This window comes from Lithobates pipiens, unplaced genomic scaffold (genome assembly GCF_037356315.1).
Source record: "Lithobates pipiens isolate NorthernLeopardFrog02 unplaced genomic scaffold, aLitPip1_a1.2 Scaffold_19, whole genome shotgun sequence".
NCBI lineage: Eukaryota > Metazoa > Chordata > Amphibia > Anura > Ranidae > Lithobates > Lithobates pipiens.
Window position 1 is genome coordinate 286,195,779 of NW_027507764.1, and position 24,560 is coordinate 286,220,338.

The following is a 24,560-nucleotide window of genomic DNA, read 5'->3' on the forward strand; positions in this document are numbered from 1 at the left end:
GGGTCTGCTGTTGGGGGGGCGTATCAGAATCTGGAAGCCCCCTTTAACAAGGGGACCCCCAGATCCCGGCCCCCCTATTTTAAATGGTAAGGGGATACAAAAGTACCCCTACCATTTCACAAAGAAAGTGTAAAAAATAGTTAAATAAGACAAACACACTTTTGAAAAAGTCCTTTATTAAAAAAAAAAAAAAAAAAAAAAAGATTCCAGCGGTGTTAATCCACTCTTGCTATCCAGCGATGAATGATCATCTCTCCGGGGTCCAGCGATGGCTGATCTGATCCAGCGCAGTGAATCCATCCATCTTCTGTCTCCACGGAGGAGACACTGCGGGATCCCGGCAGCCTGACGTTTCTTATATGCGGAGGCTACCCGTCACCTGGCCCCGCCCCCCTCTGACGCAAATGGGGAAGCCGGGCTTCCCCAATGACATGTGGGTGACCGCCGCCCTCTGATGTAATGGAAGATACTGTATTTCTTTGGACATATAGGTGATGGAATTATATTAGTCAGGAATTCTTCTTCTTGATTTATTCTGTGATATTTGGTGGTTCTTGGTGTGTGAGTATAGAATAGTGATGTTACCCTCTACATTTTTGGGAATTACATTTTTATTTCTGGAGTTGTTACACATATAACATTTTTTGGACTCAAATTATGATCATTTTGGAAATACTAAATATCACAAAATTGTGGCTTATTTTAAATTTGCATCAGCAATGGTATTGTTTGTAGTTTGTAAAGACATCTGTGTGAGTTTGGGTAAAGATTTTTGTGAGATGGACAGCAACAACTGAGAGAGACAGACAAAAAAAATATTTTACCAAAACATGAAAACTTTCCACATTCTAGCATTCTTAAAAACAAAATAGACGAAGAAGAAGCATTGTTGCAAGGACAATTTATCTGAGAGAAAGACACCGTTCATTTCAACATTAAAAGTATTTATTTGGGGACGTTACAATTGTACCATTATAGTCAATGGCTGAAACTTGCATTGGGCTACATAACTCTAATTTTTACTTTCAAAAATGCTTTTTAGCCCAGCTCTAATTTTGGTATTTACTATGACTCTTGGTAAAAAAAAAAGGCATGGGAGTTAAAATGAGAATAGTTTGCTTGTCTGAGCATGCCCAGTTGTGCTGGCACATCATTGTAAAGAGAGGGGGAATTTATCTCTTCTCAGACTAAAGATATTTCAGTGTATTATCACTTTTTAAAGCTGTTTAAAAGCAGATTATCTTTAACCACTTGCTTACTGGGCACTTAAACCCCCCTCAGTCCCAGACCAATTTTCAGCTTTCAGCGCTGATGCACTTTGAGTGACAATTACGCGGTCATACAACACTGTACCCAAATGAAATTTTTATCATTTTTTTCCCACAAATAGAGCTTTCTTTTGGTGGTATTTAGTTACAGCTCGGAGTTTTATTTTTTGCTAAACAAACAAAAAAAGATGCAAAAAAAAAAAAAAAAAAATCATGTTTTAATAGTTTGTTATAAAATTTTGCAAACGGGTCATTTTTCTCCTTCATTGAAGTGCGCTGATTAGGCGGCACTGATAGGCTGCATTGGTGGGCACTGATGGGCTGCATTGGTGGGCACTGATGGGCTGCATTGGTGGGCACTGATAGGCTGCACTGGTGGGCACTGATAGGCATAGTTAAGGCGGCACTAATAGGCACAGATAAGGCGGCACTGATGGGCAAAGATGGGCACAGATAAGATGGCACGGATGGGTGGCACGGATAAGTGGCACGGATGGGTGGCACGGATGGGCACTGATAGGTACCACAGATAGATGGGACTGATGGGCACTGATAGGTGGCACTGATAGGTGGCTCTGATAGGTGGCACTGCTGGGCACTGATGGGCGGCACTGCTGGGCACTGATGGGCGGCACTGGGGTGCAGCACCTTTGAGGCAGATTTTGGGTGGCACTGTGGGTGGCACTGCTGGGTGGCACTGTGGGTGGCACTGTGGGCACTGCTGGGTGGCACTGTGGGCACTATGGGCACTGCTGGGTGGCACTGACAGGGGGGCACTTACTTTATTTCAGGATGGCACTGCGGGTGGCAGGTGGGCACTGGCAGGGGGCAGGTGTCCGTTTAAATTGCTGGCCGTGATCGGGACTGATGTCCCGAACACGGCCGCCGGCGATCGGCTTTTTTTTTTTCTCCTCGCGCTGTCAGCGCGAGGAGGAATACTAGCCGATTACCGGCTCCGTTTTATCACATGATCAGCTGTCATTGGCTGACAGCTGATCACGTGATAAGGGGTCGGGATCGACCCCTTACACGGATCGGTGATCAGGCGAGTCTCGCGGACTCGCCGATCACAGAGCGCGCCGCGCGCGCCCCTCAGGGGGCGCGCAGGCCGCTCGTAACCGGGACTACGTCAATAGACGTAGTCCCGGAAATGTGGGTCCGCGCTATTGCCGTCATTTTGCAATAGCGCGGATCCCAAGTGGTTAAACAATATACCTCATATTTAGGCGATCATATTATGCTCTAAACATTATTCCCATGTGCCGGACTCCAGGTTCTATCAGAGTAATGCCCCGTACACACAAGCTTTACCGTCGGAAAAAAAAAAAAAATTATTAAGCTACTGCTATTCTGATTCTGTATCTGAATAGTAAAGCTCACATAGAAGTGGACATTTATGCTTCATTATTATTATTATTCAGGATTTATATAGCGCCAACAGTTTGCGCAGCGCTTTGCAATATGAGGGCAGACAGTACACTTACAATACAAATCAATACAGGAGGGATCAGAGGGCCCTGCTCGTTAGAGCTTAAAATCTAGAAGGGAGGGTCAAGTTGAAACAAAAGGTATTAACTGTGGGGGGGATGAGCTGATGGAGAAAATGAAAATACGGTTAGGTGTGGGTGGGGTAGGCTTCTCTGAAGAGAAGTGTTTTCAGGGATCGTCTAAAAGCTAATAAAGTAGGAGATAAGCGGACAGATTGGGGTAGGGCATTCCATAGGATTGGAGAGGCTTTGGAAAAGTCCTGGAGGCGAGTATGGGAGGAGGTGATGAGGGCGCTAGAGAGCAGGAGGTCTTGAGAGGAACGAAGAGGACGAGTAGGTTGGTTATATATAGGTTATATAACCTATAGCAATATAATGATTACAATAAAAGATCACTGATATAATACCACTATCCCCTGATGCTTATGCAGCATACACATGAGCGGATTCTCCGTTGGAAAAAACTTTTAAGGTTTTTCCGCCAAAATTCTGCTCAAGCTTGGCTTACATACACACGGTCACACAAAAGTTCTCTGAACTTTCGACCGTCAAGAGCGCAGTGACATACAACACTATGACGAGCCGAGAAAATTAAGTTCAATGCTTCAGAGCATGCGTCGAATTGTTTTCGAGCATGCGTAGGAATTTTGCGCATCGGAATTTGTACAGACGATTGGAAATTTCTGATCGGAACTTTTTCCGACTGAAAAATAGAGAACCTGCTCTCAATCTTTTACTGGCTGGAATTCTGCCAGCAAAAGTCAGATGGAGCATACATATGGTCGGAATTTCTGGCCAAAAGCTCACATCCGAATATTGCTGGCAGAATTTCTGATCGTGTGTATAGGGCTTAAGGGTTTGGGCACTATCTGTTATCTGGGAGCTATAGTAAATTCGATGTTGGAAGTATTTTTTCACCAGCACTAAAGTGAATTACTTTTGGGCACTAATTAGCATGATATCGCTATTTTGAGAGTATTTAGCATTTAGCGGCGCTATTGCATATTAACTCTATAGTAAACGACTCCTATTATTGTCAAAATATTCTGATTAAATGGAGAGGGAGAAATCTAATTTGGATTTTGCAAAACATAGTACATACTTGAAAATAATAGGTACAATAAAAGCATAGTGCTATAGTGCTCACAAGAATCCACCATGATTTTTTTTTCAGGCTTAACTTGATGTTTATGTGTCTTTTTTCAGACTCACTCAGTTCTATATTGTCAGCACCTGTTAATTGATACAGGTTAGTTTAATTACAAATTACAGGAGCATCATAAACTTGAAATGCAGTTATTTCTTACAATTTTTAGAAGGTGCCAATCCTTTTGTCCAGTCCATTTTTGAAGTTTTGTGTGGAATGTGTCAGTATTGGCTTATTGTTTCTCCGCTTTTTTGTGTTTTACCAATACGGACAAAAGAAATAAACAGGAAAGTGATTGTAAAGTCTCGTTTTCTTTCTTTAAAAATGGCAAACAAGTTATACTCACCTGCTCTGTGCAGCGGATTTGTACAGAGCAGCCCAGATCCTCCTCTTCTCAGGTCCCTTTTCGGTGCTCCTGGCCCCTCAATCCTAATAAGTGCCCCCACAGCAAGCAGCTTGCTATGGGGGCACCTGACCCGAGTCACAGCTCCCTGTGTCCATTCAGACATAGTGCCATGGCCCAGCCCCTTTCTTTTCTCATTGGCTGAATGACTTTGACAGCAGCGGGAGCCAATGGCGCCATGCTGCTGTCTCAGCCAATGAGTGAAGGAGTCCTGGGCAGATGAGACATGCCTTCAAAATCACTGGATCTAGATAGACTCAAGTAAGCATTAGGATGCATTAAAGTTGATGTAAACCTGAAAAACACAAATTAATCTAATCATACAGTTGAATAGTAATTATTTATACTAAGCCTTTGAGCTTAGTTTGGTACCTTGAAGTAATTCCCCTCTCCAGAAATCATCCCACTCTTCTTAACAACATAAACCCAACACAAGAAGAAAATTTGTGTTGCCACCTCCCCCTCTCCTATGAGTGACAGGCTGTGCTGAAGACGAGACCAGCATTAGCCTCCGTATAATACATTGCAAAAGGGAGAGGGGTTTTCTCTCCCTGCTGCTCGCTGCCTTCACCAGATCAACTCCTGCCAAGCTCTGTCAGTGCAGTCAGCTACCAATGCACCAGTGATTTATGACAGACAGATTGCCATAATTTCAGTAACCCTGTAGTTACCATCTAAATAAGTCTGCTGGCAACTTATTTTCCCAGCACCTAACTTCTGATTTGCTGTTTACAGAGGTTTAAATGAGAATGTTTTCCAGTCCACATTGTCACTTTAGGCTGCCGTATTCCTTGGATGTTTTACTATTAGCCCCTTCCTATCATCTTTCTCCTGATTAGCACGGATCTTGTGCTGTAAGCAGAGCTGACATAGTCACGCCCCCCTGTGTATTCCCCTGGATATACTCAGGAGGCATGCCCACAGGCATAAAGATATCAGATAGCTGTGCTGTACTCGTTCTTGAGCCAAAGCTGGAGGGTGTGTATAACTGGGAGATTGTGTGACATCACATCTCTGCCTACTATTATTGGGTCCTAAGCCACTCCTACAGACCAGCAGTTTTAGGAGGGCTGAGACAAGCTTAGGGAGCATTTTTATGAGGTACACTCACAGCTTTATGTATGTTTTCATTAAAATGCATTCATTTAAGGCAACACATATTTTTGGGGGGGTTTACATCCACTTTAAGATAAAAAACCTTCTGACTTTACAACCACTTTAGGCATACTAAACATATATTACCAATATAATAAGCTAATAAAATGAGCTAAAACATGATAACTTGCCAGTTGTCTATGTAATACATTTATTTTGTGAAAAGTATATTGCAGAGACTTTATCTTGTTTTTACCTTTGGCTTAATATGTACAAGGTAGGTACATGTTTATGAGCATTGATGTTCTTAGTTTATGCCATTTTCAACACTAACAAAAACATGGAATTTGGATGAGCTAAAACGTTGTTAAAATGTTAGTGAAGTTTCCTAAAGAAAAAAAAAAAAAAAAAAAAAAATATATATATATATATATATATATATATATATATATATATATATATATATATATATATATATATACATATGCATACACAGTGTTGTGAAAAAGTATTTGCCCCCCTTCCTGATTTTTTCACTTTTTTTGCATATTTCTCACACTTAAATGATTCAGATTATCAATCAAATTTTAATATTACACAAAGATAATCCGCCCAAATCCAAGATGCAGTTTTTAACTTATTATCTCATTTATTAAGGGGAAAAAAAAGCTGTTCAAACCTGCCTGGTCTTATGTGAAAAAAGTAATTGCCCCCCCCCCCCAATGCTGAATCATGAATGAACTGTGATTAACCACAATTTTTTGGAAAGCTGAGTTAAAATTCACTTTCCACACCCAGGCCTGATTACTGCCAGACCTGTTGAATCAAGAAACAACATAAAGTGAAGCACACTAGCAGATCACAAATCATGCCGCAATCTAAAAAAATCAAGAACAGATTAGAAACAAAGTAATGTACATGTACCAGTCTAGGAAGGGTTTCAAAGCCATTTCTAAGGCTTTGGAACTTCAATCAACCACAGGAGAGCCATTATCTACAAATAGAAATAACTTGGAACAGTGGTGAACCTTCCCAGGAGTGTCCGGCCTACAAAAATTACCCCAAGAGCATGACGGCAACTCATCCAGGAGGTCATAAAAGAACCTAGAACAACATCTAAATAACTGCAGGCCTCAGGAAAGATCAGTGTTCTTTATTCAACAATAAGTAAGATACTGGGCAAATATCGCATCCATGGGAGACTTCCAAGGCCAAACCCCTGCTGACCAAAAATAACACAAACGGTCATCTCACATTTACCAAAAAACATCTTGATTATCCTCAAGACTTTTAGGCAAAAATTCTGTGGACTGATGAGACAAAAATTTAACTTTTTGGAAGGTGTGAGTCCCGATACATCTGGCATAAAACTAATACAGCAATTCATAACAAGAATATCATACCAACATTCAAACATGGTGGTGGTAGTGTGATGGTTTGGGGCTGCTTTGCAGCTTCAGGGCCTGGACAACTTACCCTAATTGATGGAACCATGAATTCTGAGCTCTACCAGAAAATGCTAAAGGAGAATTGTCCAGCCATTAGCTTGTGACCTTGGGTTATGCAGCAGGACAATGATCCGAAAAACACAACAGTAAGTCCAGCTCCAAATGATTCAAACAAAGCAAAATTTAGGTTTTGGAGTGGCCTAGTCAAAGCCTGAACTTAAATCCAATTGAGATGCTGTATCATGACCTTACACAGACCATTGATGCCGGAACACTCTCTATTGTGGCTAAATTAAAACAATTCTGAAAAGAAGAGTGGGCCAAAATTGCTCCACAGCAATGTGAAAGACCCATTGCCTGTTATCGCAAATGCTTGATTGCAGTTGTTGTCGCCAAGGATGGCACAACCAGTTATTAGGTTTAGGGGGCAATTACTTTTTCACATAAAGCCAGGTAGGTTTGACAGCTTTTTTGCTTAATACATGAAACCATCATTTAAAAACTGTATTTTGTATTTGCATGGGTAATCTTTCTGTAATAATAAAATTTTTTGATGAGCTGAGTAATCTGTGACAAATATGCAAACAAAAAACAAAAAAAACAAAACAGAAAAGGGGCAAATACTTTTTCACACAACTGTATATATTACATTTGAGATGTATTTACAATGCTAGCACATTGCATCCCACTGTGTAAGGAAATAAAAGCAGTTGCACTGCAAGTGAAAAGGATATGCAAAGGCAAAAATGTTGTGCAAAACACCGCATGATACATACAAGAATAACTGCAAGGAAACACGACATCATACAATCTCGTTCAAAATTCAAATACAGCATTCCAGATTCTTCACAAATGCTACACAGATGTATGTCAGACAGTAAAAAACAAATGACTCTTTGGGGTTGATTTAATAAAAAGACTGTTCACTTTGCAAAAGAAGATGAACTTTGCAAGGAAATTATCCCCAGGACTTGGGGAATCAGGTTAATTTTTGTTGACTAAAGCATGGAACACACAGACAGTTTTTTTTTTTTTAATTAGTTCAACCAGTGGGTTAAATGAAAAAAAAAGAAAGAAAGATCCCTGCATCCACACAAGTGATTTGGATGCAGGGATCTCCCTTGCTACACTATTGTATTTTGACAGTAGGGACTTCTGCATTGCCAGAATAAACTGATCAGCGCTGCAGTCACTGGCTGTATACGTTTATCTAATGTTGGTTTTCCATCAAGACCACTCAACAAAAGCTGGTCTAATGACTGACTTCTGTTGAACACACGGGTACACACAGAGTGAAATTCATCTGGTTCCCATAGAACTGGACAATTTTCAGTCTGTGTATACCTAACTTTGTATCATCCAATCATGTGAAACCAAAACTGCTGTTTTTTTTTTTCTTGCTTCTGATTGGGTATTCTTTGCAAAGGAAAATTTTACCACTTCACCAATTTCATTCTAGTTTAAAAACCCTTATCTGCTAATTGTTTGGATGGATCACAGCCATGTCTGGAAGATATATTGCAGTCTTTTACTAAGACACAATTAATGGCACCTAACTTTTACCTAACTTTTCATTGATCTTTTTCCAACTGAAAAAAGCATTATAGCAGATTATTCTCAATCAATTATGCCATTCTAAAGCCCCGTACACACGATCGGACATTCCAACAACAAAACCGTGGAATTTTGTCTGAAAGGCATTAGCTCAAACTTGTCTTGCATACACATGGTCACGCAAATATTGGCCAACAATTATGAACATAGTGACGTACTATGTGTTTTTTCAGCTCTTTAGTGCCACCCTTTGGGCTCCATCTGCTAATTTTGGGTTAGTAGAAGTTTGGTGAGTGTTGATAAGTGCTTTTCTTTTCACGTTTTTCATTTATTGCTTTTCAGTTTGTGCTTTTCATTTCATGCTTTTCAGTTTGTTTCTGAACGGTTGTTTGTTAACCAGATATGTTGTGGAATTGGAGGAGATAACGTGTTATTTATTATTGGCCTTGGAGTTATTGCTTTGACATTATTTCTTTGGTTGAATAATGATTTGATTTGGTATATTTTCTATGTTTTTGGATGCATGGAATGTACTTTTTGGTTACATTCTATTGGCAGATAGCATGTCTATTTTTTTTTTCTTTTTTTTTTTAATGCACATAAAAAAAAATGTGGAGAATAATACTTGGCTATGTGTTTTACTTCAAATGACAGTTTGGAAGTTGGCAGTTACATTTAAAAAAAATACACTGTAAAATTGACAAGGGACACCAACATAGTTGTATCTTTGATCTTATAAACTAGGGGATAATGGTGTTGTGGTAACTTGCACACATAAAACAAAAAACAAAATCATATTAATATTATTCTTGATATCACTAGAAAAAAAAAGCCTTTGAAAATTTGTTTGCAATAACTCCATCAGTATTACTAGCAAAGCAGCTTCATTATTATCCCATTAAAGAAGAAGAGAATTGTGCTCTGCATTTTGAGATTTCATAATTTGCCATGTCACGAATATTAATTCTCCACTACAAACGCTAGCTTACAAGGCCGACCACTTCTGCTTCCGAGCATGCATGTTTGTACTTTTGTCCGACGGACTTGTGTACACACGATCATAAAATCCAACAACTACATTTGTTGGTGGAAAATTTTAAGACATGCTAGCCAACATTTGTTGGTGGGAAGGCGGACATCAATTGTCTGATGGAGCATACACAGTCGGATTTTCCGCCAACAGCCAACATTTCCCATCAGAAAATCCGATGTGTACAGGGCTTAACAATAAACAAATTGAAGTGGTATTGTTTTCCATAAGTCTGATATTATAACTTTTGTAAAATGAAAAGCAAAACAAAAAAGTATCTGGAAAACAGTATACTTCCAGTATATAGTTTTCTTCTATTTAAAGTGGTTTAAAGCCTTAAGCCTTAAGGTATAAAACCTTCTGTACCAGAGGATCCCCTCCAGCTCCCTTATACTTACCTGAGCCTGATCTTAATCCAGCATTGGGAACAAGAGCCGTGGCTCTCTTGACTGATCCCATCTCACTGGACAGACTGATAGCAAAGGGAGCCATTGGTTCCTGCTGCTGTCTATCAAATCCTGTGATAAGGGAGCAGGGGGGTGAAGCTGAGCCACGCTGATTGTGTCTATAGACAGAGAGTGAGCCAGAATGAGTGCCGCCATAGAGAATGGCTTTCTATGGTCTGCACTCACTGAAGAGGAGGAGCCTAGAGCGCCGGTGGGGGACCCTAGAAGAAGAGGATCAGGCTGCTCTGTGCAATGCACAGAGCAGGTAAGTATGACATTTGTATTATTTTAATTAAAAAAATAAAGCTTTAGTATTACTTTAAGTTAGCAAGCAATTATATAAGATATTAGGTTTAACATTTTCTGTTTTTGTGCTCAGAACTAAAAACTATATTGACCAAAAGTTATTACTGTCACTCATGTCAATCAACTACAAAGACAAACCAAAAATATAGATAGTTTCACTGCAGTCACCTGTTTGCATGGCATGGAATTTTTATATTGTATATTTTACAACGTTACAAATAAAAGAAGAGATTGTGTGGAGTACAATGTAACGCAGTAAAATCAATATTTACACACACTATCATGAACAGCATCAGCCCCAAATTATTGCAAGATGCAGGGAGCATTATATCAAAATATTCTAGGGACTAAACAATGTCGCCCCGCAAGGCGCTTATTTTTGATACTGTAAATGAGTATGATCATTCTCAAAGCTCCTATTTCTGTAGTTTTAGACAGCCCTGTGTATATATAAATGAGCTTATGCAAGTTTTTAGGGATTTGTCATGCAAGACCGAAGAGAGACAATAACATGACATGATCCTGAAATATTGGACATTTACTTTTTACATTTAATATACTGAAATGAATTGCTTTGTTGTGTTAAATGGTTTTTATAATTGATTGCGTCTGTTTAGAGGTCCTGGAAAAAAAAATATGCATTTTTGCAGCATCTTCCAACAGCTTTTTCTGTCTCCTTTGTAGGCTAACTTGGCACTGCAGGGAGCCAAGCTTGCAGTTGCCCAAGCAGAACTGAACAATGCACAGAGCCAACTTGATGCCAAGCAGAGAGAGCTAGATGATGTGCAGGCCATGTATGATGCTGCTATGAGAGAGAAACAAACGCTACTTGATGATGCAGAAGCCTGCAGGCGGAAGATGAACAATGCTACAGCACTGATTGAAGGACTTGGAGGAGAAAAAGTAAGAGCATACTTATATTGTTACAGCCCCTGCCTTTGAAAAGATCAATGGCACAGATGAATTGTCATTACATTGCATTTTAATATATTAAATGTACCGTATTTTTTTCAGGAATGTAGGGTATAAAAATTGTATGTTTTCCTTTTGGAAGCAAAGAGTGTTTTCTTTTTATCACTTCCTCTATTAGAAATAGCTGTTCAAATTCAAATTTGGTATCCATATGGTGCTAAGATTTAAACAAGAGGTTGTGGCTGCAGGGCATATCATTTGGCTTAATTTGGGATAAAAGTCAGTATTTTAATACTGGAAGTATGTTGCTGAACTTTATTGACAATACAATATACCGTGTTGGTGCTAGTTTGTAACTTTCTAGACCTAATGTTATTTTTTTGAATACACATGATTTGATTTGAGTTCTTACATTTCAGAAGTGTCATATATTAAAAATAATACTTGCTTTTCTCTAGATACGATGGACAGAAAGCAGCAAAAATTTTCAGAATCAGATTATTAGGCTGGTTGGGGATGTTCTTTTAGCCACTGGTTTCCTATCCTACAGTGGACCATTTAACCAAGAGTATAGGACTCTACTGCTGCAACTTTGGAAGAAGGAAATGAACCATAATAGGATACCATACAGTGATGTAAGTATTTTAAATACAAATGAATTACTTATTTCTATTACGTTGTGTTCACCTTTGTTTTCATTTTTAGCACATCTGGACCAACATTTCCAGTTGTTTCTTTATATGTCTCTGGTTTTATGCTAAAAAAAATCTGATTATTAGCTAGGATGGACAATCTAATTGACTGATGACATCAAAGAATAGTTGTCATTGGATTGGCCCAAACATTTTAATCAGACCATCAAAAATGATGTTTAAATTTTGGCTGCCCACAAATGGTTGACTTTTGTGTCAAAATCTGTAAGGCTAGCTTAATAAAAAATATTCATTTTTTTTCAATTAAAGTGAATGAATCAGGTCCTACATAGTGGAAACACAATTATTGATGAGCCTAGTGCAAGGAAGGTGGGGGGCAGGGTTAAAAGCTAAATTCAGCAGATATAAAATGCTCTAGGGGATACATTTATTTTGAAATCCGTAAAAAGTTGCCAGTTTCTTTTTATTGTACTTTTTTATCTGATTATATGATTTAGATCTGGAAGACTTGAAAGTAATTTAGGCCATTTTTTTCCTCTTCTGTAGAGAATCTGAAATATTTCCTAATATAATTTATTATTAAAAAAAAAAGACCTTACATGTTATGTTATATACATCCTAAGGAATTTTAAGAAATCCCTCAAAAAATCTAAAAATCAAGTTATAGGTACCCCCAAAAATGCTGCACGTTGCACATAACTAAACAAAGTTATGTGTATAAAACAGATACTTGATGTTATTAAACCCATACTAACCAGTAAGTTTGAAAGATAGAGTAAGTTAGCCTTTTAAAAATGAATTTCTGATTGCTTGATTTGATTAGGTACTGTACATTATTACAATTCCTCTCATAATAGAAGTCGTTTATAGACCCAATAAGTAAAAAAATGTAAATTCAATAACGATAGAGACTATATACAACATGCAGTGAATTACAGTGAACACTTATGCCGCGTACACACGACCGGACTTTCCGGCAGACTAGGTCCGACGGATGGACTTTCGGCGGAGTTGCGACTGACTTTTCGAATGAACGGACTTGGCCCCACACGAATAGACTAAGTCGGTTCGAAAGTTTGTTCATTTTAAATGTGATGACGTAAGACAGGACTAAAAAAGGAAGTTCAATAGCCAGTAGCCAATAGCTTCCCTTGCATCCTATTTGGTCCAGCATACAGATGAATGGTTTTCCCGATAGAAATTGAGTCCGTCAGATTTAAAACATGTTCTATTTCTAGATCCATCTGATTTTTTAAATGAAAAATTATCAGATTAGCCACACACGGTCAGATTGTACGACGGACTGATTCCGTCGTACTTATACTGCTGGAAAGTCCGGTCGTGTGTACGCGTCATAAAAGTTGTGGTGAGTCTGGTCATTCTTTTACAACATTGCAGTTACAAATATATTTAATTGCTAAATACTTAAAGCACATATGAAATAAAAAAAAATGTGTAAGGTTACTACTATATGCAGTACAAGCAAATGCCTAGATTCCCTATCCTGCATCTGGGAATTCTTTTTTACATGGTGTCATGGTACAATAATTTTCTAAAAAATCTCTGCACATAGTTCTGTTTCAATGTGGTTGTATCAGGAAAACAGCTGGGCCAGTGACTCATCTTCCATGCCTCCAACTACTATCAGCAATTTTTAGTAACAACACAAACAGTGACACTTGCTCGGGACAAATAGAGGTTGTTATAAAACCTCAGCATGACTCATATCATGGACAAAGTCACACTAGGTAACATCACAAACTACTGGATTAATTAAATTTTTATCTCGTAAGGCAAGAAGTTTAGTTCTGCACAGTATTTGTAAAGCATATTTGACATTGTCTAATTAAATTAGTATCTCATGTCTCGAATCACAATGTTTCCAGTGTCTTAGAGAGCTAAGTTATATTAAGAATTTGGGATTTTCTTTTAAAAGAAAAACAACACTTGGGGGTCTATTTATTAATTATTTCACAATAAATTGTTTGAATATTCACTTAAGTAAAGAAATCATGTGAAAATCACATGATTGGAAAACTGAAGTGAATATTCACACAATGTCATGCGTGAAGATTCTCAAATCCTTTTGTAAATCACCTATTGAATTAGCAGATATTTTGTTGGTAAAGGCTGGATATCATACAGAGCCCTGTGTTCAGGATAATAATAGTACACTTCACACAGGGCTCTGTATGGTTAACATTTAATTATATGCTATGAGTAAGATAATGTCATGCTAGAGTCTGTACCTACTGTAAGGATACCATCTATACTGTACATGGATATATATGGGATTCATTGGAATTAACTGAGGCAAACCTGTCTCAGTCCCTGTGCATGATTTCTTGCCTTTTTTCTAAAAAGATCATTTTTGTGAGGTTCTGTTTTTTATTCTTGCTGAAATGTGTTTTAAAGGGTAAGATGTTGTTGACCATAGAAAGCAACAAAAACGTTATAATGTTATAACAATCCTCAATCCATTTGTTATCCAAATGCTATAGTTAAACCTACATACTGTATAAGCATAAAAAAATAAAATAATAATACGAAGACAGAAAGGGGGACATAAGGAACATTTATTATCCTATCTTTTAACAGTTTACCTAACATGCTATCATTATTATAAATAAACAAATATCCTCACAAAGCTAATGGCTCTTTCACACGGGTGGTTTTCCATCCATCTGGTGGATCATCCAATCTCCCCATAGAGGAATGCGGGACTCAAACAAAGCCTGTGTGAAAGGGGCCTTAATGTGAAATAGAAAAATACAAAGATTAAGGTTCAATAAATCAATTAAAGTGGAATTACAGTCAAAAATTTGCCCTTGCTTAGGATGTGTAACAGCTTAAACTTTTATATTATGCATAATATTATTGCTAATTGTCTAGATTGGAAACAGCAGTCTAAGCTAGACAGTCAGCAATCTAATAAGCGTTACTAACAACGGTGTGCCTGTGCAGTAAAATGTGGCTGCTGACAGGCACTTTATGAAGCCATTGTCGGTGCCTGTGTAATAATTTCAGCACAGCTCTGAGTAGCCCTGCCCTCATCCTACCCCCATACCCCCTCATTCAACCTCCATACCACCCTGCCCCATTCCACAAAAATGGGAAGAGATAGGCCCCATTCCACAAAAATGGGAAGAGATAGCCCGGCCGCCACACACCTTACCCGGCCCAAGTGGTTAGCAGGTAAAATCAGCCTCAACTTCATTCATTGAGACCACAACTCCAACATGTTTCACCCAGCCCTCGGGGCTCAATCATGGAGAGCCCCACCCATCCCCATCCCATTTCGCCCGGCCATCGTCACCATTAACAGCAATGTGCTACAACTTTTCCTATTCTACTAGCCTCACCTTTGGCTATGTATGTCACTTATGAAAATAATGATCCTAGGAGGCAGTGGACATGCTGCCCTTCATAACTAAAGCCAAGGGATTTTTGGTCACATGATAGCAGGACTTTTTTTTAAAGAAGGTATAAAAAAAACATATTTTTAGCATTCGAACAATAAAGATGTAATATTACTGTGGTATCTGTCTTGTCTTAAATTATTAGCAAGGAGTCCATATATTAGATTGTAATGTCTAATGGTTGCTCTGTGTTAATTTCCCCAGTACATTATCTATCTGAGGTGGACTTGTTCACAACTTACAATGTGAAGACATATTAGTCTTTGCAGAATTTAATAAATGGGAAATTGGACTGTTCTGCACATTGTCTTTATATGAAATAGTAGAATCATGGAATAAATAGACCCATATATCCAACCAGTAATCAACCAGTAACCAGTTATTACACTTGCTACTCTTGAAAACATCTGTAAATTACAGGAGCTGATCACCACATATGTCCAATAGTGTCTTCTGCATTATGGCCTTAACAACACTTGATGAGTAAGCCATATAAATTGATGCCAAAAACAAAGGGAATAGACACCATCCTGCAGACAGTTTAAAAATTCGGCTCCTCAGATTTTGCACAGACGATTAAATAGGACATAACCATAAGACTTTAAATTTCATTTTTTTTTCAGATTTCATAGTACCAAGATCTTTTCCCCATTTACCAAAATAATTTTGGAAAGTGGGGCCTCTAATTTCAAAGAGGTTAGATTTATATACTAGAAAGTACGTGATCAGGATGATCAGGGCCTAATAGAAAAACTTCAATCAGGTTAAGATCTGCTGAATCCCTGGCATGCTCTGAAAGAGAATGTATAAAGTGTATTACCTAAGTGTACCTCCACACAGGAAGAAGCCTGACATTTTTCTTAGGTTTGTTAAAGAAAGTAGTAATGAGCCATTAAAGAAATGAGACTTAATGGTGAGTGCTGAGTCCGTCTTAAAAAGCAACTTTCACAGGAGCCTTGGAAAAATATTGTATGCCCAGAATGATTGGCAGTAAAAGATGTTTTTTTCTCTCAAATTCTTCAATAAATAAGAATGAAAGTTTGAACAAACTCTTAATGTATTTACCATCTATTGACTGTTCTTTTTACCTGCTGATTGATAACCATTGTACAAATGCAGAAATTAAAACCATAGGCTTGTTACCTTCATCAATTAATAGGAAGTTTGCATTTTTAAAGCGTTACTAAACGCTAATTATCTGCCCCCTCGTATAGGCAGGGCACCACAACAGGCAGAAATGTGATTGTATATTGCTTAAAAGTAAAGTTGTTGCTACTTTTTTTTTTTTTTTTTTTTTTATTTAGAATCATTTATATCTATTTTTATAAGCAAAGATAACATTAGAAAAAAATGAACAATCAGCTTTTGCGGAAGACACATTTGCAATTCTGCGCACACGTTACCATTTGTGTTACTTAATTTTTTACATTTTTTTACATTCTTTTTATTAATTTCATAGTTAAGGGATACAAAAATTGTACAAATAGTACAAAAGTAAATACAACATGTGTACAAAAAGTACAAAAAGAGAGTACAAAGAAGGTTAGGTCCAGAAACGGGATCATTACATTTATTTAGCTCACTAAGAATCTATCATCTAAGAACAGTACAACACTTTAATTTGTTGTAAAATAGCATAGCTCCGTATTTGTAGTGCAGGCAGACAATCTAAATGGCCTCCGAGAGGTTTGGGGCTTTGTCTGATTTCCACCCCTTTGCTATAAGTAATCTAGCAGCCAAGAGCACATTTGTAACTATAGAGCGGCAGGAGGGTGGAAATCTGTCAATACCTAATTTGAGTATCGCCAAACTGGGTTCTGGTGATGTAAGGATACCAGTGATATCAGAAATGAAATGGAAGAAATTTTTCCAGAAGCTGGTGAGATTTTTGCAGGTCCAGAATATATGCAGGAGGTGTCCAACATCTCCACATCTCCTCCAACAAAGAGGCGAGGATGATGGTATAAACATGGATGTATGCAGGGGAGTGAGATACTATCTCAGTGCAAATTTTTGGGATAGTTCCAAATGATTCACGCAGTGTGAGGCTTTATATATGGACTTCAAAGCAGATTGCCATTGTTTCAAAGTATAGGATGTTCTCCGGGTCTGTTTCCCATTTTAAATATGGTGCAGATTTAGTGTAAGTGAGTGTCAGAAACCATGAATCAGACCGAGACAGGAGTACAATTAAATCACACTTGCTTATTAAATAAAAATAAAAAGGTAAATAGAAAAAGCGTAGTCAAAGCATAGCCAGAGTCCAGTAACCGGATCGAGTAGTCAGCCAGACCAGAGTTCAATAACCAGATCGGGTAATCAGCCAGGCCAGAAGTCAGGGATCCAAGTAGAGCAACAGAAAGCAGGGTAAGGAGCCAGAAGGGATGTCAGCAAGCCAGTCTTTAAACAGAACTGCAGGAGATGGTTTCTTGTTATGTGACCAAGGTGAAGGCAGAGGTGAAGTGAGCTGGACAGCTTTAAGTAGGCAGGTCAGACGAGCATGATCAGGAACAGCTGGTAAATGTGGAGAGAGATGAGAGCTGGCAATTAGCCGACAGCTGAGCAGCCAGCCCAGAGAAGGAAGGGCTAAGCCAGCCCTAACAGTGAGTTTGTCTTGGAATAAGTTATAAAATATAGAGATTCCCTTAGAGATAGGTGGAAAAGCACTGAGGAACCTCCAAGCCACAGTAGGTAGATAGAATTCATGGGATTGCTGAGATCTCAAGAGGTGGGAGATTTGAAGATATACATAGTGATCTAGGGGTGAGAGATCAAACTCTGAAGAGAGTTCCTCAAAGGTTTTAATTCTCTTGGCTGAGAGGAGATCTGTTATTGAAATAATACCTTTCTTGATCATACATCACAGGACACAGGAGCTTCATTACATAGTGGGTTATATAGGCACCTCTGGTGATTGGCAACTGGTTGACCCCAATTAAGGAGAATTCCTCCCCTATATAACCCCTCCCATATGGGAGGCACCTCAGTTTTTTCGCCAGTGTCTATGGTGGTTGGTCACGTAAAACTTTTGCTCTGTGCAGGTACCTGCGGGGGCCTAAGGGCTACAACAAACCAGATCCATACCTCGGGCTGATATTTGACTCCCAAGATGGTATGGTACCCGGGCCTCGTCAGCCGAAGAAACAAGGTTTGGCCTGTAAGTCCTCTCCTATTGGAAGACTAGGCTCTGGGAAAACCAGACTTGGTGTACTGTTTATACAGAGCGCATGAAAGTTTCTGGCAGAGTTTTTTACATGGTCCAGGTAGGAGGCTCTTCTGAGAAAGAGCCCCAGATAAACCTGAAGGTTGGCTAACACTGCCCGCCGTGATGGGTGAAGGCTGGAATTTGTCTGTTTCAGCAATTCCTGCGGCGAGGCCAGGTAAGGGAAGTTAATCCTATATATAATTGTATGATGGATTTCTTCATTGTGAGTAGTTGTATGTCTTACCTGGTTTCCACCACTAGAGGGAGTAAGCATCCGTGGGGATTGGATCCAGGCAAACCTTAGACACCTACTCAGCATCAGGTTGTGCAGTTTAAGCATATATATTTATTGTGAGACTTTAAGCACAACAGTGATTGCACTTGTACTAGTACCTCTGCTTTGTAGCTTAGGACTATGTCTCCTCGTAAGAGGGTCTCAGGGCGAGGTAGCAAAAGCACTGGTAAATCACCGCCTAGGTCCAGGGGTTCTAAAAGTGCCTGTAAGTTACCATCCCCCCCCTGCAAGACTGGAGCCAGCCTCTCAAGACGAGGCAGTGCCCCTGTCAGGTTTTGCAGCCTCTCCGAATGTCCAAGCCCCAGTTTATGTCACTGAGGACTCTCTTAGGGCTACATTGGAGGGTTTTGAAGGGAGAAAAATGAATTTTATTTCTGCTCCCCTGAAAGATAGCAGGAAAAGGGGTAGATCCCCTCCCTCTGCTGAAATTCCTCTCTCAGATGATTCTTCTGAAAATGAGGAGAGATCCCTGTCTCGGGACAGGGATCCTGAGCAGTCGGATGAATCAGAGGAAGAGGAGAGAGTCCCCTCCTCCCAGGCGCTCAGAAAGCAGGTGCAGTATTATACTGAATTGGTGTGTACCACATTCAGAATGCCTGCTGCTGAAGTCGCTACGTCCTCTGTTTCTTCCCTGGGAGTCAGAAAAGCCCCACAGACTGCCTATTCCTTTCCAATTGATCCCTTAATGGATGAATTGTTGTATGAGGATTGGGGACATCCCAATAAACTGTTTTCTCCTCCTAAAAGGTTTTCTATGCATTATCCTCTGGAGGAAAGTTTCACCAAGAAGTGGGGGGTCCCATCTGTTGATGCGGCTGTCTCTTGCGTGAATAAAAACCTGACTTGTCCCTTGGATAATGCGCAGGTATTTAAAGATCCAACTGATAAGAAGCTGGAAACCTTATTAAAAGCCTCCTTTTTCATGACTAGCGCTGTAGTGCAACCTACAGTCGCAGCCGTGGGGTTATGCCAGTTCCTCAAGGAACAGGTTAAGCAGATGCTTGGGCTCCTTCCAAGCGAGGAAGAAGAGAAGTATGCAGAAATGCCTCATATTCTGTGTTTCATGATTGATGCGATTTTGGATTCTGTCCAACAAGCATCACGTTTGTCCCTCATGTTGGTACACATGCGAAGGGCACTATGGCTAAAGAATTGGGCAGCCTAGTTGTCATGCAAGAAGCATTTGATTGGGTTCCCGTTTAAAGGAGAACGTTTGTTTGGAGAAGAATTAGACAAATTCGTCCAAAAAATTTCAGGGGGTAAATCTACTCTCCTTCCAGTCAAAAAGAGCAAGCGTCCTTCATTCAGGCGTGCTCTCTCTCCCGGAGCATCAAGCTCTAAGCAGTGGTGACGGCCTTCTCAACCCTCCTCTACAGGAAAGGCTCAAGGCCGAGCCCAGGGACAGAAAAAGACTTGGGGGCGAAAGCCTGCCAAGCAGAGCCCAAAAGCTTCCTTGTGAAGGGGCGCCCCCGCTCGGCTGAGTGGGGGGAAGGCTCCTGCGATTTGCAGGAGCCTGGCGGGAAGAGATCCGGGACAAGTGGGTGATCTCTTCGGTATCTCTGGGCTACAGGCTAGAGTTTCAGGAGATTCCACCTTCTCACTTTCTAAGGTCAAGGATCCCCAGGGATCCAGTAAAGCAAAAACCGCTATTTCTGGCCTTAGATCACTTACTATGCCAGGGGGTGATAGTAGAAGTGGACCCAAAAGAACAGGGTTCAGGGTTTTACTCAAATCTCTTCACCGTTCCAAAGCCAAATGGAAGTGTCAGACCTATCCTAGATCTGAAGGATCTGAACCGGTTTTTACGCATCCGGTCCTTCCGAATGCAGTCAATCCGCACTGTGGTCTCCTCCCTGCAAGGGGGAGAATTTATGGCATCAATAGATATCAAAGATGCATATCTCCATGTGCCAATTTTTCCTGCACACCAAAAATTTCTAAGGTTCGCGGTAGAGCGGCGCCATTTTCAATTTGTGGCCTTGCCGTTCGGGCTTGCTACGGCCTCTCGAGTCTTCACAAAGACTCTGGACCCTCTCTTGGCAAACCTAAGAGCTCAGGGTATAGCTGTCATGGCTTATCTAGATGATTTGCTTCTCATGGAGGAAACAGCAGCGTTCCTGAACCACAGCGTCACCAGAACGCTAGAACACCTGGAACACCTAGGTTGGATCATAAACCTAGAAAAGTCGTCCCTACAGCCTGCCACCAGGTTGAAATACCTGGGCATGATCATCGACACCGCTCAGGGCAAGGTGTTTCTTCCAAGGCCAAAGGCCTTGGCCATTGGGGATCTGGTGCGCCTAATTCTGGGCAGGAGATCTTCCCCCATTCGATTGTGCATGAGACTGTTAGGGAAAATAGTCGCCTCCTTCGAGGCGTCCCATTCGTCCAGTTCCACTCAAGGCCTCTGCAAAGATGCATCCTTCGGCTTGGAACAGGAAGCCCCAAGCCTTGGATCTTCCTATGCATCTATCCCCAGGGACACGCAAGAGCCTCGTCTGGTGGTTTCAAATTCCTCTTGCATGGAAGATTATCACGACAGATGCCAGCCTGACAGGCTGGGGAGCAGTGTTGGAGGAGACGTGCTCGCAGGGGAAATGGTCTGCGAACGAGAAGCTATTGCCCATAAATATCTTGGAGATCCGGGCAGTTTATATGGCTCTCATAAAGTGGTCTTACAGACTACGAGGTCTCCCGGTTCAGTCCGACAATGCCACAGCAGTGGCTTATATCAATCACCAGGGCGGTACCAGGAGTCTGGTGGCCCAAAAAGAGGTGAATCGCATACTTGTCTGGGCAGAAAAGCATGTTCCGTGTCTTTCTGCAGTCTTCATTCCAGGAGTGGAAAATTGGTAGGTGGATTTTCTGAGCCGCCAGCAGTTGTGCCCAGGAGAATGGGCTCTGCACCCCGACGTGTTTCGGAACATATGTCTCAGGTGGGGTACTCCAGACGTAGATCTGTTTGCATCCAGGTTCAACAGGAAACTGGACAATTTTGTGTCAAGGACAAGAGATACACTTGCTCAGGGGTCAGATGCTCTGACAGTTCCCTGGGATCAGTACAATCTGATCTATGCCTTCCCCCCGAGCCCGCTTCTGTCGCGGTTCCTGGGAAGAGTCAAGAGGGGACAAAGTCTGTCTTTTTGGTGGCCCTGGCTTGGCCCAGGCGACCGTGGTACGCAGAGATCATGAAGTTGGCAGTAGGCAGGCCATGGATCCTCCCTCTCCGGCCAGATCTGCTCTCACAGGGTCCAATCTACCATCCTGCTTTATGCAGTCTGAATTTGACGGTTTGGCTGCTGAGACCCACATTCTGAGAGACCATGGCCTTTCGGGGCCAGTTCTTTCTACTCTGGTCAATGCCAGAAAGCCGGCCTCCAGGCTTATTTATTACAAAATCTGTAGGGCATATGTTTCCTGGTGTGAACTCAGGAAATGGCATCCTAGAAAGTATGTCATTAGCAGGATCTTGGCCTTTCTCCAGTCAGGCCTAGAAATGAATTTGGCCATAAGCACTATCAAGGTGCAGATTTCGGCCCTGTCAGTGTTTTTTTAGAAGCCACTTGCATCACATTCCCTGGTACGGGCTTTCATCCAGGGGGCTATGCGGATAAGGCCGCCAGTCAAACCTCCGGTATGCCCATGGGATCTGAATTTTGTTCTCTCGGCTTTGCAGGGGCAACCATTTGAACCTTTGCATCTGGCTTCATTAGTTCTCCTGACTAAAAAATTGGTCTTCTTGGTAGCCATAACTACGGCTAGAAGAGTATCAGAGCTAGCAGCTCTTTCCAGCAAGGAGCCATATCTAATTATTCATAAGGACCGGGTGGTCATGCGTCCCAACAGGTCCTTTCTACCTAAGGTGGTTTCGGGATTCCATTTGAATCAAGACGTAATCCTACCATCCTTTTTTCCGGACCCACAGTCCGCAGAAGAAGAATCTTTGCACACTTTGGATGTGGTTAGAGCAATCAGTATATATCTTCAAGCAACTGCTCAGATAAGGAAAACTGCTTGTTTATTTTGCCGGAAGGCCCTAGGAAGGGCCAGGCGGCGTCAAAATCCACTCTCTCAAGGTGGATTAGACAGGTTATTTCTCAGGCCTATAATGTAAAGGGGAAGATTCCTCCTTTTCTAGTGAAAGCGCACTCAACGAGGGCTGTAAGTGCTTCTTGGGCAGTGCATCACCAGGCCTCCCTGGCTCAGATCTGTAAGGCTGCAACTTGGTCATCAGTCCACACATTCACCAGATTCTATCAGGTGGATGTCAGAGGGCAAGAGGATATCGCCTTCGGGCGCAGTGTACTGCAGGCTGCAGTTTAGGTCCTCCGGTCCCTGGCGGTCTATAATTATGATCTGTGTCTCCCTCCCCTCAATCTGAGCATTGCTTTGGGACATCCCACTATGTAATGAAGCTCCTGTGTGCCGTGATGTATGATCAAGAAAATTGGATTTTTATATACAGCTTACCTGTAAAATCCTTTTCTTGAGAGTACATCACGGGACACAGGGCTCCCGCCCCTCTTGGCTTTTACGTGGTTTCTTATTGCTTTGCTACAAAACTGAGGTGCCTCCCATATGGGAGGGCTTATATAGAGGAGGAATTCTCCTTAATTGGGGTCAACCAGTGTCCAATCACCAGAGGTGCCTATATAACCCACTATGTAATGAAGCTCCTGTGTCCTGTGATGTACTCTCAAGAAAAGGATTTTACAGGTAAGCTGCATATAAAAATCCCATTTTCCGTTGCCAGTGAGTGAGGTTTAAGTTTGGAATTAGGTTTTATAAGATTGTGAGAGGCAGGTATAAAGTAGTTTGTAGAGTTGGAGAAGGTTGGATGTTCCTCAACGCCCTCCAGGCCATCAGTTTGGATCGTGGGTGGAAATTGTTGCAAGGGATGTGGTTTCTAGTGATGGCCGAACGGTTCGCCCGGCGGTCGTTTCGCGGCGAATTTCCGACTTTCGCCGTCCGCGGGTTCGAACGCCTTTTTCCGTCGTTCGCCCCGGCGGACTTACGTGTTTAATGTATACAAGAACTTTAACCTTTCGTGACACGTTTATCATGTGTTACAGGACAACCAATTGAGACATGACAGCTCATGGACACTTGGACATTCCCCCTAACCTATAAATACACCCGATCCGGTGGCCATTTTACATTCTTTCTTCTGTCACTGTAGGGAAAGGATCCTGTGTGGAGTAGGGACAGAGAAAACGCTAGCTATTTGGTACACAAAAGTTCTTTTCAGGACTGGTATAGGTGTTAGGTCAGCAGCCTGAGTTTCTTTTGTCAGTTTAGATAAAGGGACAGAGCGCTGTATGCTGCTATTTTAGGGACAGCTCAGCCAGATTAGTCTTTCTTCATCATCATCATCATCATCATCATTAGCTGTTACTATCAGGTCCACAAAAGAGCTGTTCCAGCTAATCGTTCCAGCCTACTCTTTTTTGCCAATTTGTATAGGGACAGGCAGGAAGCAGTGTGTCAGGCAGTGAGGATAATTTTAAAGACTTGCTGTTACTATTAGTTCCACAAAGGTTCTTTTCAGGACTGGTATCAGTGGTACGGTAATAGGCTTGTACACGTATAATATTCTTTCTTCCAAATATAGAAAGAATATTATACTTGACTGCTGCCCTTCTGCTGCAGTCTGCTAATCATTCACAACTCACTTGTTCCACAAAGCTCTTTATCAGGACTGGTAACTTGGTCTGTCTAGGGTGCTACGGTACATAGGCTTGGGTGCGGTACAGTCTGCTGTTCTGTAAGGACCGCTATCGGTCCACAATACATAGGGTTGCCGTGCACTACTGCTGACCGCTGCCCTATACTGCAGCAGTCCTTCAGCGGTATAGGGACTGACGCACAGTCTGCTAAACACTAATACACAAC

At 41.1% G+C, this 24,560-nt stretch overlaps 1 protein-coding gene across 2 annotated transcripts in view; it reads left to right on the forward strand.

Moving 5' to 3' along the window:
- LOC143996736 (dynein axonemal heavy chain 5-like) overlaps window positions 1–24,560 on the forward strand; it is a 638,308-nt gene that overhangs the window by 451,628 nt on the left and 162,120 nt on the right. For both annotated transcript variants that reach the window (XM_077491993.1, XM_077491994.1), the window contains exons 61-62: window positions 10,869–11,087; window positions 11,555–11,731. In XM_077491993.1, the coding sequence (XP_077348119.1) occupies window positions 10,869–11,087; window positions 11,555–11,731 (396 nt within the window). The remainder of the gene's footprint in view (window positions 1–10,868; window positions 11,088–11,554; window positions 11,732–24,560) is intronic.